At 43.2% G+C, this 13,703-nt stretch overlaps 2 protein-coding genes across 4 annotated transcripts in view; one reads left to right on the top strand and one right to left on the bottom strand.

Moving 5' to 3' along the window:
- Window positions 1–473: 473 nt before the first annotated feature.
- LOC311254698 (PWWP domain-containing DNA repair factor 3B) lies at window positions 474–6,166 on the bottom strand. Its single transcript, XM_084348596.1, has 14 exons — window positions 5,927–6,166; window positions 4,946–5,109; window positions 4,523–4,845; window positions 4,167–4,422; window positions 3,760–3,900; window positions 3,580–3,650; window positions 3,196–3,272; window positions 2,883–2,943; window positions 2,716–2,791; window positions 2,528–2,578; window positions 2,166–2,407; window positions 1,609–1,830; window positions 1,393–1,481; window positions 474–810 (listed from the first exon to the last, which is right to left on the bottom strand). Exons 2-14 carry the CDS (start codon window positions 4,950–4,952, stop codon window positions 738–740), a joined length of 1,689 nt encoding a protein of 562 aa, XP_084204722.1. The 5' UTR covers window positions 4,953–5,109; window positions 5,927–6,166; the 3' UTR covers window positions 474–737.
- A 54-nt stretch (window positions 6,167–6,220) lies between these two features.
- kif26ba (kinesin family member 26Ba) overlaps window positions 6,221–13,703 on the top strand; it is a 91,290-nt gene continuing 83,807 nt past the window's right edge. For 2 of the 3 annotated variants that reach the window (XM_084348565.1, XM_084348563.1), the window contains exons 1-2: window positions 9,135–10,570; window positions 11,920–12,312. In XM_084348565.1, coding sequence (XP_084204691.1) covers window positions 10,511–10,570; window positions 11,920–12,312 — 453 coding nt within the window. In that variant the 5' untranslated portion in view covers window positions 9,135–10,510. Of the gene's footprint in view, window positions 6,236–9,134; window positions 10,571–11,919; window positions 12,313–13,703 lie in introns of those variants that run through there. The other variant, XM_084348564.1, reaches the window with a different exon arrangement.

Genomic DNA, 13,703 nt, shown 5'->3' with positions numbered 1-13,703 from the left:
ACCTATAAAAAGAAAAAATAAGATAATACTCAGATGTGTTGACGTTACAATGACTGTCAGCATGTGGTTTCTTCTCACCCCCTCCTCCTCTTTTAGGACTCTGGTTCCTCTTGTGATCTTAGTGGAGCTCTGCAGAGGTCACGTGTCAATTGGCAACGTCAAATAAGGTCAAATGTTGAATGAAAAATAATTACTTCTCTTTTTATGACACTAGACACCTTGAGAAGAAAGCATTTCTGTACAAGATGTCCGACTTTCTGGTCTGATGGGCAGTGATTTCTGCATAAACCAATAGACTGACAACAATTCAGTTTGTCAGAAGGGGGTCCCAGCATCTCACGTTGCCCTGAGGCCCCCTTGTGGTTGTGCTGTTGTGTTCATCCATCACCTGTGGTATGGTGCTGAGATGATGATGCTTTTATTCATCCAAAATGTTTTATGAAATATAAATGTAAAACAAGCACACAAGCAGGAACAGAGTAAAGTCATTTTATTTGACAGCAATAATGCAGTTTAATGAGATTGTCAAGCTTTTGTTAACATTATTAATGTTGTAAAAACCAGCTTTTGTGATTCCAGTATATACAGTGTTTCATGTTCTTTTATGTAAGGCACACATGCTGCAACATTATCTTGAAAAACAAAAACAAAACAACAACAAACATTTAGAAAAGTCAAGTCAGCAGTCAATATAAAAATAGGTTCTGTTTTTACAATACTTTTCATGACTGACGGGGTCAGAATAACACAAGTGCCGTGTTCTTCTGACTCATTTGCCGCTCGATCATCTGATCGAACTCCTGCCGCTCTCTGAAATAAAAAAACAAAACAGTCACTTGTCATATTCAGTATGTAGTGTTATAGTTTCTTGATGTTTAAACTGGCTGATTACTGATTGCACAGTGTGATGTCTGTAGAAAACTGACACCATTGTCTAGTAGATTGGATTCACTATGCTAGTTGGCCTGCCTGCCATTGCGCAACCAAATCAGGAAGAAGCATTGCTCTCCCCAGTTGTTATCCCCAGGTATCGCTGAACTGAAGAAAATGAATCCCGCTGAGGGAGGAGGCAAAGAAGGTGAAAAGGGAGAGTGGTGGACACCGAGGTAAAACGAGAGTGAACGGCTCGATGGAAAGTGCTGGTGTGTCAAAGTTGATAAACGTTTCCCCTTACCAGCAGGACCCATGACAGTTCAAAACCGCCAATTTTCTGCTATATCAGGAAGTAACAAAACCTGCCTACTTATTAATACAGCAGTGTTTTATTCTGCCATGTCATAGTTCTGAGATCAGGGTTTCTAGATCAAATTGGTATAGCTGCGGTTTTTTGCTTTGGACAGGGGAAGAGGGTTTGAGTTGTCTATTTCAGCTTTAAATGCACCAAACTCTTACCTATTACTGATGCTGCGGCCCTTCATGTACCTTTCCTCTGCCTTTTTCACAGAGACATTGTTCACCCCAGCTATGGCGTGGATGATGGCCTGCACAGGAGGACAATAATATTACCACAACTCTACTAATTAAACTGAACTGCATATCATAAAACATACCATATACTGTAACAGAGCGAAATAACACAGGCGAGCCCTGATGAGAGCTTCAGCTCACCTCAGGAAGAAGCACATCCAGGACAAAGGGGACACGCTCCATGGATTTCACTTCAGACAGGCAAGCGGCGGTGACCGTGGTCTTTGCATAGAGCTCGTTCAGGTAACAGTAGACCTGGTCCAACTGCTGGTCATCTTCCAGGTATATGTTGACCACCCGTCTCCGATTGGCACTAAGGAAGGAGCGAAGCCATCTGGACTGCTCCTGCCCACGGATCACAGCCTGTAAGGGGAGTAATAGTGAGAACTGTGGGTTTGTTCGCCGAGGGACAAGTGCTCGTCTTGCATGTTCTCTTTTAGTGCTACATACAACTCCTATTAAAGGATGAAGACTTTCATAGTTTATTGAAGCGTTATTGGGACAGAGTGGTGGTGACCTTGACGCACAGTCAATAAAGTATGTTTCTCCAACAACCTGTGCCATCAACAAGTAGAAATGGTTTATCCTGTCAAATCACATGACACTGACAAATTTACTTCCCATGAACCCTTTTAGTAAAACACCCTAGGGCAAAGCATTTGCTAATCCAAGACATGCAGTAGCTCCATTAGTCCTACCAGAAGGTGTTCTTCCACCATGCGCTGCTTTACGATGAAATGCACCAGCTTCTCATTAGCGCGGTTGTGGGCGGCATGACTCCGATCTGGCAGCAGCCTCTTTGAACTCCTGCTGACCTCCTCCTGCTGTTCACAAAAGCTGTCCTCCTTAAGATCGTCGCATGGCGCCTCCGTCATAGTATCGCTGGCGATGGTTAGTCTCTCGGAGGCTGCCTGCGGGTACGTTCTCCTCACTGGATAGCCTGGAGTAGTTGAAGACCGGCAATAAACGGCATTGTCAGGATCACGTAGGGCTGTAGGTTTTCTGCAGTAGGCTAACAACCGTGGTGCCACGATGATGAATGTTTTACAGTGAAACTTACTCATGTCATGGGCAAAGTACTCGATGAAAGAGCCAGAAAATGAGCCACATGCTACAAAAGACAAAACAGGATTAATACAGATAATAATTCACTGGTATCAGAACGATATTGTTCACACATAACACATGTAATTAACAGTGTGCTTTATCTGTTTTTGTCTGTATAAGCTTCACACAGACAATTCTCACCAATCCGTATTCTGTAGTCTCCTATGAGGTCCAAGGACCAGTCAATGGCAGCATCATACTCTTCTTTGGCTTTACACTAATGGCAAGTATGAGAGACAGATCGTCTGCCACTGTGTCAGGAAAACATCATTACTAGAAAACTGATGAACTTTAGGAGCAGTTCTTACCACCAGTTCATTGCACTCTTCACAGTCAAAAGGCTTCAGGGTTTTCAGAGCCACAGTAAACCTTAAGAACACAAACATACAACTTCTGATGATTTCACAGTGTGCCAGCAATTCACACATCAGAACACAAAGGGCTTTTTACGGCCACATCTAGTTGCACAGTAAGCTGACATAACCTTATTTTGAGACACCTCTGCTGTCAGTACAAGATGTGTGATCCTGCTGAGACTTTGTGGCCTGGGGGCCTCACAACTTATACCACAGTCCTATACACTTGAAGAGGCATGTACCAACAAAACATAGTATTTCCTACCCTTTCTTTTGGTGAATCTTTGGGTCATCGATGAATAAGATGCTGGCTTTTTTCTGCTTGCGGTTCACACTTTTCACCTGCAGAGTAAAATAACGAACAATTGAGACTTTCTGGGTTTGTTTCTTGACTACAGGCCTGATTTTAAGCCACAGAGAATTTATTTAATTTTTATTTTCCCTTTGAAACTAAAGTCACCTATCTCTTATATGAAGTTTGTGTTGTATAGCTATACTTATACTATAGTGTAAATTCAAGGATGTGTTTAACTACTTCAAGCTTCTCAAGTGTAAGACACGGCTGATTTTCTTTATCGAGGCAAAAATCTTATATATTGTTCAAAATAAAAACATTTTTTTAAAGAGAAATCAATGACTTTGCACTCACCAATGCAGGCCAGAATGGATAATTTCTGTACTTGACCCACGCAAACACTCCTTCTGTAATGGACGGGGGCTCTGAAAGACAAACACAATCCACTTACAGTATACAGTGTATACACACAATTCAGTCCATATCTACTCCTTTTGGTGGGGGTTTGCATTCAGTCGCTGTAACGTCCCTTACTTTTGTCCACCTGCATCAAGAAACTTGGTAGCTCCTCATCATCAGCATCACTTCTCCCATCTTCCTCGGGGAGCAAAGTCGGCAGCTGTTCCTCATAGTGACTCAGCTCTATTGATAGACCTGAGGACAGCAAAGACGAATCTTTTGGGGGAGGTTGGGGGTGGGGCGCAGAAACAACAGAATTAAAAACAGATCATTTTTTCTCGCCTACATTATTTAAAATATGAGCTGATCTGAGAGCACCAGTAGCTACCATAGCAAACAAAAGTCCACATGGAGCACAATACTTTTAAGGCAAATAAACCACAAAAATTGGGGTTTGTGCACAATTTGTGAGGGTGATCTCCTACAATGTCTCAGAAAAGTATTGTAGTGACACTGCATGAGACACACTAAGAAGGCACTACCTTGCTCTGCTGCGTCAGCCTTCTCCAATTCAAACCTTGGTCTGGAGCGTTTGAGTGTCTGAGTAGTAGTGTCTCCTGTCTCGGACGTCCGTGTCCTACCACGCCGGCACTTGACTGGTGGACCGTTGGTTTTACTGCAGCTCTGCGTTTTCTCCTTCGTTGCCCTTGTTCTAACTTGTCTTGGTTGTGGAGTATGACGCCTCCCACGTCTGCTTTGAGATTTTGATCTGGAGTGTGGCGTATCTACCTTTGATCTCTACAACATAACAGATATTATGAGGGGTTAAAGAATATCACTGAAATTAACTCAAAATGCATAAACAATTTATATTATCAGTAAAATATACAATCAACACCTCTATCTGAGTTTTAAGTTCAGTGTATTCTAGCTCCACTTGTTTTGCTCCAGGAGGGGACATTGAAATGTTGGACAGCACGTCAGTGGAGGAGCTGTGGACAGGTGTGGAGGTCAGGCAGGCCTCTTGTGTCTGTCCTGTTTGTCTCCTGCCCCGTTTTGGTGTGCTTTGTAAGGAACTCTCCGCAGACTGGCTGACAACAGTAAAATCACATGCTGACACATCATCTGATCCCTCTGTGGCCTGAGAGGAGGCAGCGTCTGAGGTGACTTTCTCTGTCGGCGTCTTCTTAGGTCTCCTTGTTCTTGTTTTCCGAGGTCCACCTGCAAGATCATTAACAGTCATGTTTCCACTGCTTGTCAGATATAGCCGACTCTCAACAACATTCAGAAAGTGAAATGTCAAGATTTCATGCTGGATCACCTTTCATTGTCGCATGAGTTGGTGTAGTCCCCCTCTCTGGAAAAATTCCCTCAAGTTCATCAGATCAGAGGTCTGCCTAAGTATCAAGGTGGGACATTTATCAGGGCTGATGTCCTTCAGTCTCCATGTGACCAGGGCTGTCAGATAGATATAAGGTTTGACAGCTGTGTGGCAGAAGAGAGAGAAAGGGACAGTTAAGGAAATGTTGTTCGAGGAACCTGCAACTCTGGGCCTTATCGAGCTGGAAGTAGTTTCGCTTTAGAGTCAAGCCGTATCATCCTCACACTACATTAATTAATTACATACTTTTTTGACATGCCAAATATAGGACAGCCTGAGGCCATTGAAACGAGATCAAAACAAGCAAGTCTACCTTAACTGGTTCACTATCTCTGTTGTGGTTTTATGCAGATGACTCTACAACACTGTGTGTGTCAAAGATAACACATACACACACATACTGACACCAGTGCAGACAGTACAGTAAGGAAACAGTTTAGCACATGGTTTAAAGACGAGAAAGGTGACGCCATATACGTGCAAACACCGGGCTTAACCACCAAAAAAAACTAAAAACACGTCAGTAGTGCACTTGAACACATCACAATGTTTACTAGGAGAACACGGTGGTTGGACAGAGGCTAGCTTACTGAACTGCTAGCAAACAGGCTGTGACGTGACACAAGCATACAAGAAAACAAAGAAACACGGAAAACAACTACAGTTGTACAAGCACTGAGCAGTGATTGTTGTTTATTTAGTTACATGGCCTAACAAACATAATGTTTACACGCAGTATTTGACAACACTTAGCAACAGCTAATCCTCTGCACTGCCTGCCTGCAGGTAAGGTGACTCACGTTAAAACATTTAATGCAACGCCCAATGTTTTGCACATGCACACCTCCAATGAATGAGAGAAGGGACGAAGTTTGACCTGATATAAAACTCACGCTAATGTTAGCTAAGTTAGCCACTCACCTTAAAACCTTGAATTCAGCTGTTTGTTTTGAGGGTTAGCTGCCAACGACAGTACAGACTAAAGTTATTGCCGCGTATGTACACATTCGCTGCCTGTCAAGGACTGAAAAAAGACCTCGAAAGTGCGACAAAACATGAAATACTAAGCAAACCAACAAGTCGTAGACACCTTCCTGAGAAACAGGGAATGCACTTTGTGTTTGCTGCAACTCGCGGATCAGATCTTCAAGGCTGGTTGCCTTAACGACAGGCAGGCTCGCTACCGCCCCCTACAGCACCGGAGGACGACAGGTCATATTACAAATTCTGGTTAGTTTTCAGTTTTTTTTTAAGTTTTCTTTAGATGTTTCCTGTTCAATTGGCTAAAAAATCACTCTTGAATTGATTTGAACCGAGGCAAAGGATTGAAAGAACACATTTCAAGGAGTCGCAAACTTAAAAATGTGGGAATCACTGGTCTAGGGACCATGAAGCAGGCCTATTCATCTACTGTACTTTTTCAAGTGCCAATGGGCCAGACTTTTACTTTCCCTATGTCTGACCTGTAAAGCTCGGAATTAATTGTGTTGAAACATTGTTTACAGACTTTGTTTATTAGTTTTCACAGTTAATCTGATTATTCAGGCTGATCTGATTATTTCAACCACAGATGGTCTTTTTCCAGTAAAGAGGTGAACGTACAAATCATCATCTCCTCACATTTACACCAGGACAATCTTCCCAGTTTCTCATCTCATCTCATCTCATCTCATCTCATTTTCTTTCCGCTATTTCCCTATTGGGGTCGCGGGGTGTTGCCGCTTTTATCCCCCCTTTTGGGGGGTTGCGGGGCTACTGGGGCCAAATCCAGCTCTCACCGGGCAAAGGCCAGGGTACACCCCTGGATGAGTCGCCAGTTCATCCAGGGCCATCTTCCCAGTTTGTAACTTTTAATTGTGAACAAATGATTACATTATTGTTATATTCTGTCAGGTTAAAATATTGTTTGTGTGTTGCCTCCTATACTATATTGTGATCTGGAAAATCAATGAACACATTTTGTGTGTGTGCGTAATAGACCATGTCTGTTATAGCAAAAAGTAAATATAAAGTGTCAACATGTTACAGAGTTATTAAACTTTGATAAATCCAGAATATTTGTCCCAAGTCGCAGTGTGACCCCCCCACATCTGGTCTGTCCAATCACATGAAGGCAATAAAAAGAGAAATGTCAAACTATTCCTTCAAACTATTCACAGGTCATGTTGAGGGTGGCTCGATCTCTGGCAGAGTTTGGGGTTTGATTCCCACACTTAGGCAACTTAAACTGAATGCATGGTAACATTTTATAATCATTATTAAATGGTAAATTAATAGTTAATACAAACTTTAGTTAATAGTATTTAGACTGTAAACAAACAATGAAATGCTTTATAAACATTTCTTTGGCAATTGTTTATTGTAAAGGTGGAACTGACAATTATGATGCTGTTTTATAAATACTGTGTAGCTCATCTATAAACATTATTTGGATGGTCATTATAAAGTCGCAACTGGTGTTTCTAAACCTTTACAGTTGCTTAATAAATGGTGTATAAAGCATTTAATCATTTGTTAACAGTCAAATAATTATTAACTAAAGTTTATTTAACTTTAAAATACTATTACCACTTTATTACATGAGTACTCAGTACTGATGAGTAAAACTCGGCCTTCGTTTTGATCTCACCTGTGAAGTTTCATGACTGCATCTTACAGGGTTGTGATGCTGTCACGTTAAGAGGACTTGACAAAACAAAACAACATAAAACTAGCTGAGAGGTTAGAGGCCGGGCAGACACTCACAATCAGTCAGCTGCTGCAGGTTATGCAGCTTGTCAGTGTTTTGAAAAAATATGGCACAAACGAGCTTTTCACACTATTATGTTGGTGGTTTAGGAGTTATAAGGATCCACTGAGCACATCCAGTAACAGTGGAGTTAATATGAATAAGTATAAGCCCACTTTTTTGCAACTGCTGTACTGAAGTAATGTTGATGTATGTATGCCTTGACGTTTTGGGCAAGACGCCCTTCTTCAGCGTGTGTTCTGGCAAAGTCACAGTCAGACTACACAGGTGTGCTAATTATAGGTTGCACAACAGGTATATCCCAATAGGGGGAGCTGTATCCTTTCCAAGGAGAGCACACACACACAGGGTCTCATACAAACACAATCTCACAACAAAATAGCACATATTCATCTCACAAGGAACAAGCAAATGAAATCTCCTCATTCACTCCCTTTCTAAGTGTCGAGGAGGTCCATCCAATACGCTTCTCTCTGGAGGAGGATTGTGTCCCTGTTACCACCTCACTGCCTCAATGCCCATATAACGTAGTCCACTCAAACTGTGGTTATGACTGTTAAAGTGCCTAGCCACAGATGATTTAACACAATCCAACTTGCTCTTCATACACTCAGCTGTTGGGTGTCTGTGTCGCTCACGTAATAACTTTATGGCAACAGTAGAGGGCACTGTGTAACCACTCATAAACTGCTCTCTGTTACAATACAGTGGTTCCTAAAACACTCAAATGGCTCCTCCATTAGCCTATCAGAGGGCATTAATGTTAATGCAGATTGATTGATTGATTTTTGACTCTCAGTCATATACTCTTACCTTTCCCTTCATAACTCTTCAGTATTCAGTTGACATTTGACTGAGATTTTCACTGACAGATGACTGCAGGTCACTTCTCTAAAAGGCCACGTGGGCCAAGAAAAAAGAGGTTACTGCAGGGGCCCATAAATGTGTTTGTCAGAGTAAGTCAAGGATTAAAGCTAGCAAACCGCAGCTTCATGGCGCTGGTCAGTTGCTCCGTTTGTCAACATCCAGGTCCAGTCCCTATCTCAGTTGTAACCAAGCTTCTCTCTGTAACTTGCTGCTTCATCGTCATCTTCATCCATCCATCTCAGGGCTGTTTCTAGCTTTTTGGGGGACCGAAGCAAAATGTTGTTCAGGGCCCCTACTCTGTGATGGGGGGGGATTTCAAACCTTCTAGGACCGTCTCAGGGCATGCATGCTGCTGTGATGACATCAAAGACACTAGCAAAGCAATATAGTTAATTAAATCAGCACAGTAGAAACATCAGAACATCAGATAGTCGGACTGAGATGTTTAGGTATACATCTTTACACTGGATAAAAATGACAACAGAAATAAACAAGTTTGCCGATTTCTCATGTCACCACTACCTGGAAACTGTTGTTGTTACCGCAAAGTGATGGTGATTCATATGCTTTTAAGGCATTTTCAAAAAACACATCTCTGATTCCTCTACGTACCACTAGAGGGAGCTTGTGTACCAGCAGTGATACAAAATACCACAGTTTGAGAATAGACTTCCAGGTAGCTTAAGTCCAGTCAGTGTTTTAGTTATTTGGGTCGGTTAACTGTTCATTTATATTTTCTGTAAATCTCAATTTGTTTATTATGTATTTATTACATTATTTCTTATGTCCAGTTGCTGTTTCTCCTGAAACTCTGATTGGGGAACACTTATTATTACCTCATTATTATTTTGTGGTGACCTGTTAATAGAAAAATTTGATTATAAATATCTAGATATACTGGAATTAATCTAAAATAATCTGTATGTTTGTTTATTTTGATTACACAGAGATCCACAGGTCACCAAAAAGCCTCATCAATTCACAGAGAAATCACCATGAATAACATTCAACTGAGTTAAAAACACAATCACATCTCCCCAACAACATCTCAGATGAATGTTGCCAGCCTCTATCATTAAAAGTCCAGGTTTCTCTCTTCCCCCCTCAGGCAGCAGTGTACCTGCCACTCAGCTGGAACCTCTGGATGTGTATTGGCCTGTGGTCGACGAGGGGCAGGGTTGGCCCCGCCCTCCTCCAGATGTGCGCCTCTGTGCGGTCTCTCCAGTCCGCTGCTGGCTTCAGCAGAGTGCGGAGCCTCGGGAAGTCAACAGGAGGGCGCAGATAGTCTCACACTTGAAGTACAGGTTAACCTACGAGGACTCTCTGAGCTGCGGCCAGATCCCGCTCGAGCTAATGAGTCGTGACTTTGTCGGTGGCCCGTGAGGCGGGATTTTGCCCCGGAGGCAGGTTTTTTTTTTTGTTTCACCTGGGCAGCCTCAGACGCAGAGCTGATGGGAGAGAGAGGCAGGGCTGAGTGCGATGCCAGTCCGGAGCGCTGCTGAGCAGGGAGCTTCAGACAGGGAGCGGTCTGCTGCCTTCTCACACGACCTGTGTGATTTATCAGTTCGCCTTTTCAGAAGTGGTTCGAGGGTTTTCTCCACAAGGAAAAAGAAAACAAAAAACATCTAGGATTTTTTTTCTTCTTCTTCTTCTTTGGGGCGGTCGGGGTGTCTCTTGGCGATGGATGGGGATGTAACCGGTTTCCACATGCGCTTGGAAGAGGTCGCCTCCAGATTGAGAAGAGAAAACTGCAGGGGCGTTGTGGTTAATTGAAATCGATCCGGTGGTCTCTTTTTTTGAATGTGAAACAGCAGCAGAGGGTCTTTTTCCTCTCCTCTCCTGTCCTCTCCTCTCCTGTCCTGTCCTCACCCCCTCCTCTCACCCCCAACATGACTTCACTGTCGGGGACCAAGGAGAGGTCTGTGAGCAGCCGGAGCAGAAAATATGGGGTAGGTGATTCATCCTAGTAGCCGAGGAGAGGTGGACACCCCTCTGGTACCTTAAAAAACTTACCATCCATTCAGCCATGCATGCACTTCATCTCACACGCCCATTTTCACGAGAAACTGTAGTTTTCTCACCTTTTTTTTCCAGGCAGTGAAACTCACAATAGCCCATTCCAGTAGATGTGTGTCCATGCAGCTGATTGATGTCTTTTTGAAGATCACATTTCACACATCACCGCTCATGGTGTCACAACACTGGTCTGCATTTTCACTGATAGATCTCCCACATCTCTTAATTATCACTAACTGAGGAAATCAGGTGCCACGCTCACACCTCCTACAGCCCTAATGCGCCTTAATTTATAACTCACATTAAACCCACCTTGAGCGTCCCCACCTATCAGCCTTGCTTCTTTATTATAGACCTTGTGAGGGAATACAGCAGCCTCTCCACGCCGGCAGCGCCACATCAGTGGGTCTCTTCTCTCTGACTGGATTCACCCAGCCGCAGAAGATCTAATTTTCAACTCCTTGTGGCTCATTTGATGTTCCCATCCCATGTGGCGGTCTGAATAGAGAAATATAACACAGGTCTCCACAGGGAGTCTGACTTGATCCTGTTTAGATGGTAGTGGTGGCAGCATCTGATATTTTGACTGCCTCAACTTGGGTTGCAACACCATCACAGTCAATGTTTAACATCGCTTCCCGTTTGTGCATTTTAAACTGGCTGTCGACTGTATGATTAGCCTGCAAGTTTCTTTCCAAAGCAAGATTATTCACCTTTTATCAGTCGTGGGCTTGGAGGCTAAATATGGATATTGAATCTGTGAGTTTTTGAACAGGATCATTTGTTTTTTGATTCTCTCTCATGAATAACAGATACATGTTAAGCAGACCCACAAACAAGGGATGATTTGATAAATTCAAAATAGCCAGCGTGCTGAATCTGGCTAGGCGGATGCAAATATCTTGACTTTAATTTACATGATATAAGGCAAGTGCCCTCACCCCCTCCACATTGTTTTGGTCTCATCCAAACCTGTGCAACCTGTTGTGTGCACTGGGCTTCTTTCATGGCACACATTTGACTTGTAAAAGCAGAAAAGCACGGCTGTAATCAGGAATAACCGTTTCAATAACATTAATGTTGGATCCATTCCATAAATGCTTCCCTTTCAGCCACCAGTGAGGCAGCGTGCACGGTAGCAGGGGCCTGGACCTGCAAAGCCTGTGGGGGATCCAGTCATCGTTAATTAATATTAATATTCAGACCTGTGCTTCTCCTGTGATGACATCTCAAAATGTCTGCAGCCAAGAAGGCCCATTAATCAAGCTGTTTTCTTCCACAGGTGCCCGACACTTCCCCGACTAAATCTGCCTCCTTCTTCCCGGACACATGGTACCGGAAGACCTACGAGGAAAACACCCGCTCCAGCACGCGTCCGGCCCCGGAGGGAGCCGGCTCCATGCCGAGCTCCACAGGCACCCCGTCCCCGGGCTCAGGAATCTCCTCGCCAGGCTCTTTCTCTGGATCCCCCGGGACCATCTCTCCGGGGATTGGGACAGAATCGCCCGGTTCTCTAGGTGGCTCCCCAGGTTTTGGGACAGGATCACCAGCCTCAGGCAGCGGAAGTTCCCCTGGTAGTGAAAGAGGGATCTGGTGCGAGAACTGCAACGCTCGGCTGACAGAGCTGAAAAGACAAGCACTGAAACTGCTCATCCCTGGACCTTACTCCAGCAAGGTAAAAACTACACCTTCTGCTTGTATGAATGTGTGTGTGGATCATACTGCATGCATGTTTTTGAGGAACCTGTCACCCAGTGGCGAGCTGGTTATGCTCAGTAGCACAGCCTCCAAAAATAACCTGTTCCTTCATTAACTGTGGCATTTGGACAGTGACACTTATTAACTCGGTTGCTCATGAAAGACTCGGCCTCCAATCATTCCCTTGCTTTCCGTGTTGCCGTGCAGCTAGAGTTATTGTTCTCATAAATCATAAGGATGCAGTAATTTGTGCAGCCCTCGTTCGACCAGCTGTTGAGAAAAGCAGAGAGCAAACAGCCTTTGGGATTTATGATAATTATCATATCTGAAGCTGTTAATCAATTCCTGACACAGTGGTGAAAAAAACAAGATAATAGATGACACAGACAGGACTATGTTGATTTTTGCTTTTCTCCTTTTGAGGGAATTAACATGATGGATTACTGATAGACATTGACTACTTAGAGGAGACATGAATCTGTATAGATTGCTGCCTTTTGTAATTTTCTTTAGCAGGTGATTTCTTTTTCTTGGCGTAATCCATATAATCCATTTTAATTCCATTAGTGCAGTGATTCTCAACAGGCAGATCGAGAGCCCCAGAGTATTGCGATTTGATATATGATACAGTATAAAATCATATACTATACATATTTATCATCGTGTATGTGCATTTTTTGGTGATCAATTTTGTATTTTTGTATAATACAGGAAGTTAGGTTGAGTATAATAGCAAATCATCAGCGGTTATATACATGTATAGCACTTGACATTGGCCATTTTAAAGACGCAATATGTAAGAACTGGCTACCTGTCGAAACTGCACTCCAAACAAATAGGGGGCAGCATATCACCAGAGAAACGGTTTACTGCTGCTAACTGAAGCTGCGGTTTGCGAGATAGCTTAGTTAGCCGTGCAGCTAGCGGCCCGGACTGGAGGCCGTGGAGCACCTGGGCAAATGTTGGTTTTTACACATCTAGCACAAAACCTATACAAGCACATACTCTTGTGTATCCATGTATAATATGATATTCATCAAAAACCTGACAGAAGAGCTCTTATTTGACCCTCCAGTCTTGAGAGTTTCCCCTCCCTCTTTCCCCCCACCCCAAGTATGAGAGCTTTGACATTTAATAGCTCACACATTATGATTTACAAAAGAAACCTTTGCTTATAACAACTAATATTATTTAATCAACAGGAAGGAACATACGACTTTGCACTACCGGGACATTTGCTGTTTGGTGGGTTTCATCCCGGTTGTGTTGTTGCACTTGTGTCAGATTAAAATAAAAGAGCAGTTATGCATATAGAAGGCATAAAAACAAAACAGTGAAAGCCCCCCTGGCCAGGCTTTTGACTCTGCA

This window comes from Pagrus pagrus (assembly GCF_965226575.1).
Source record: "Pagrus pagrus genome assembly, chromosome: 1".
NCBI classification, from domain to species: Eukaryota; Metazoa; Chordata; class Actinopteri; order Spariformes; family Sparidae; genus Pagrus; species Pagrus pagrus.
The sequence above is the reverse complement of the archived record's forward strand: the minus strand, read 5'-3'. Positions and strand labels throughout refer to the sequence as shown.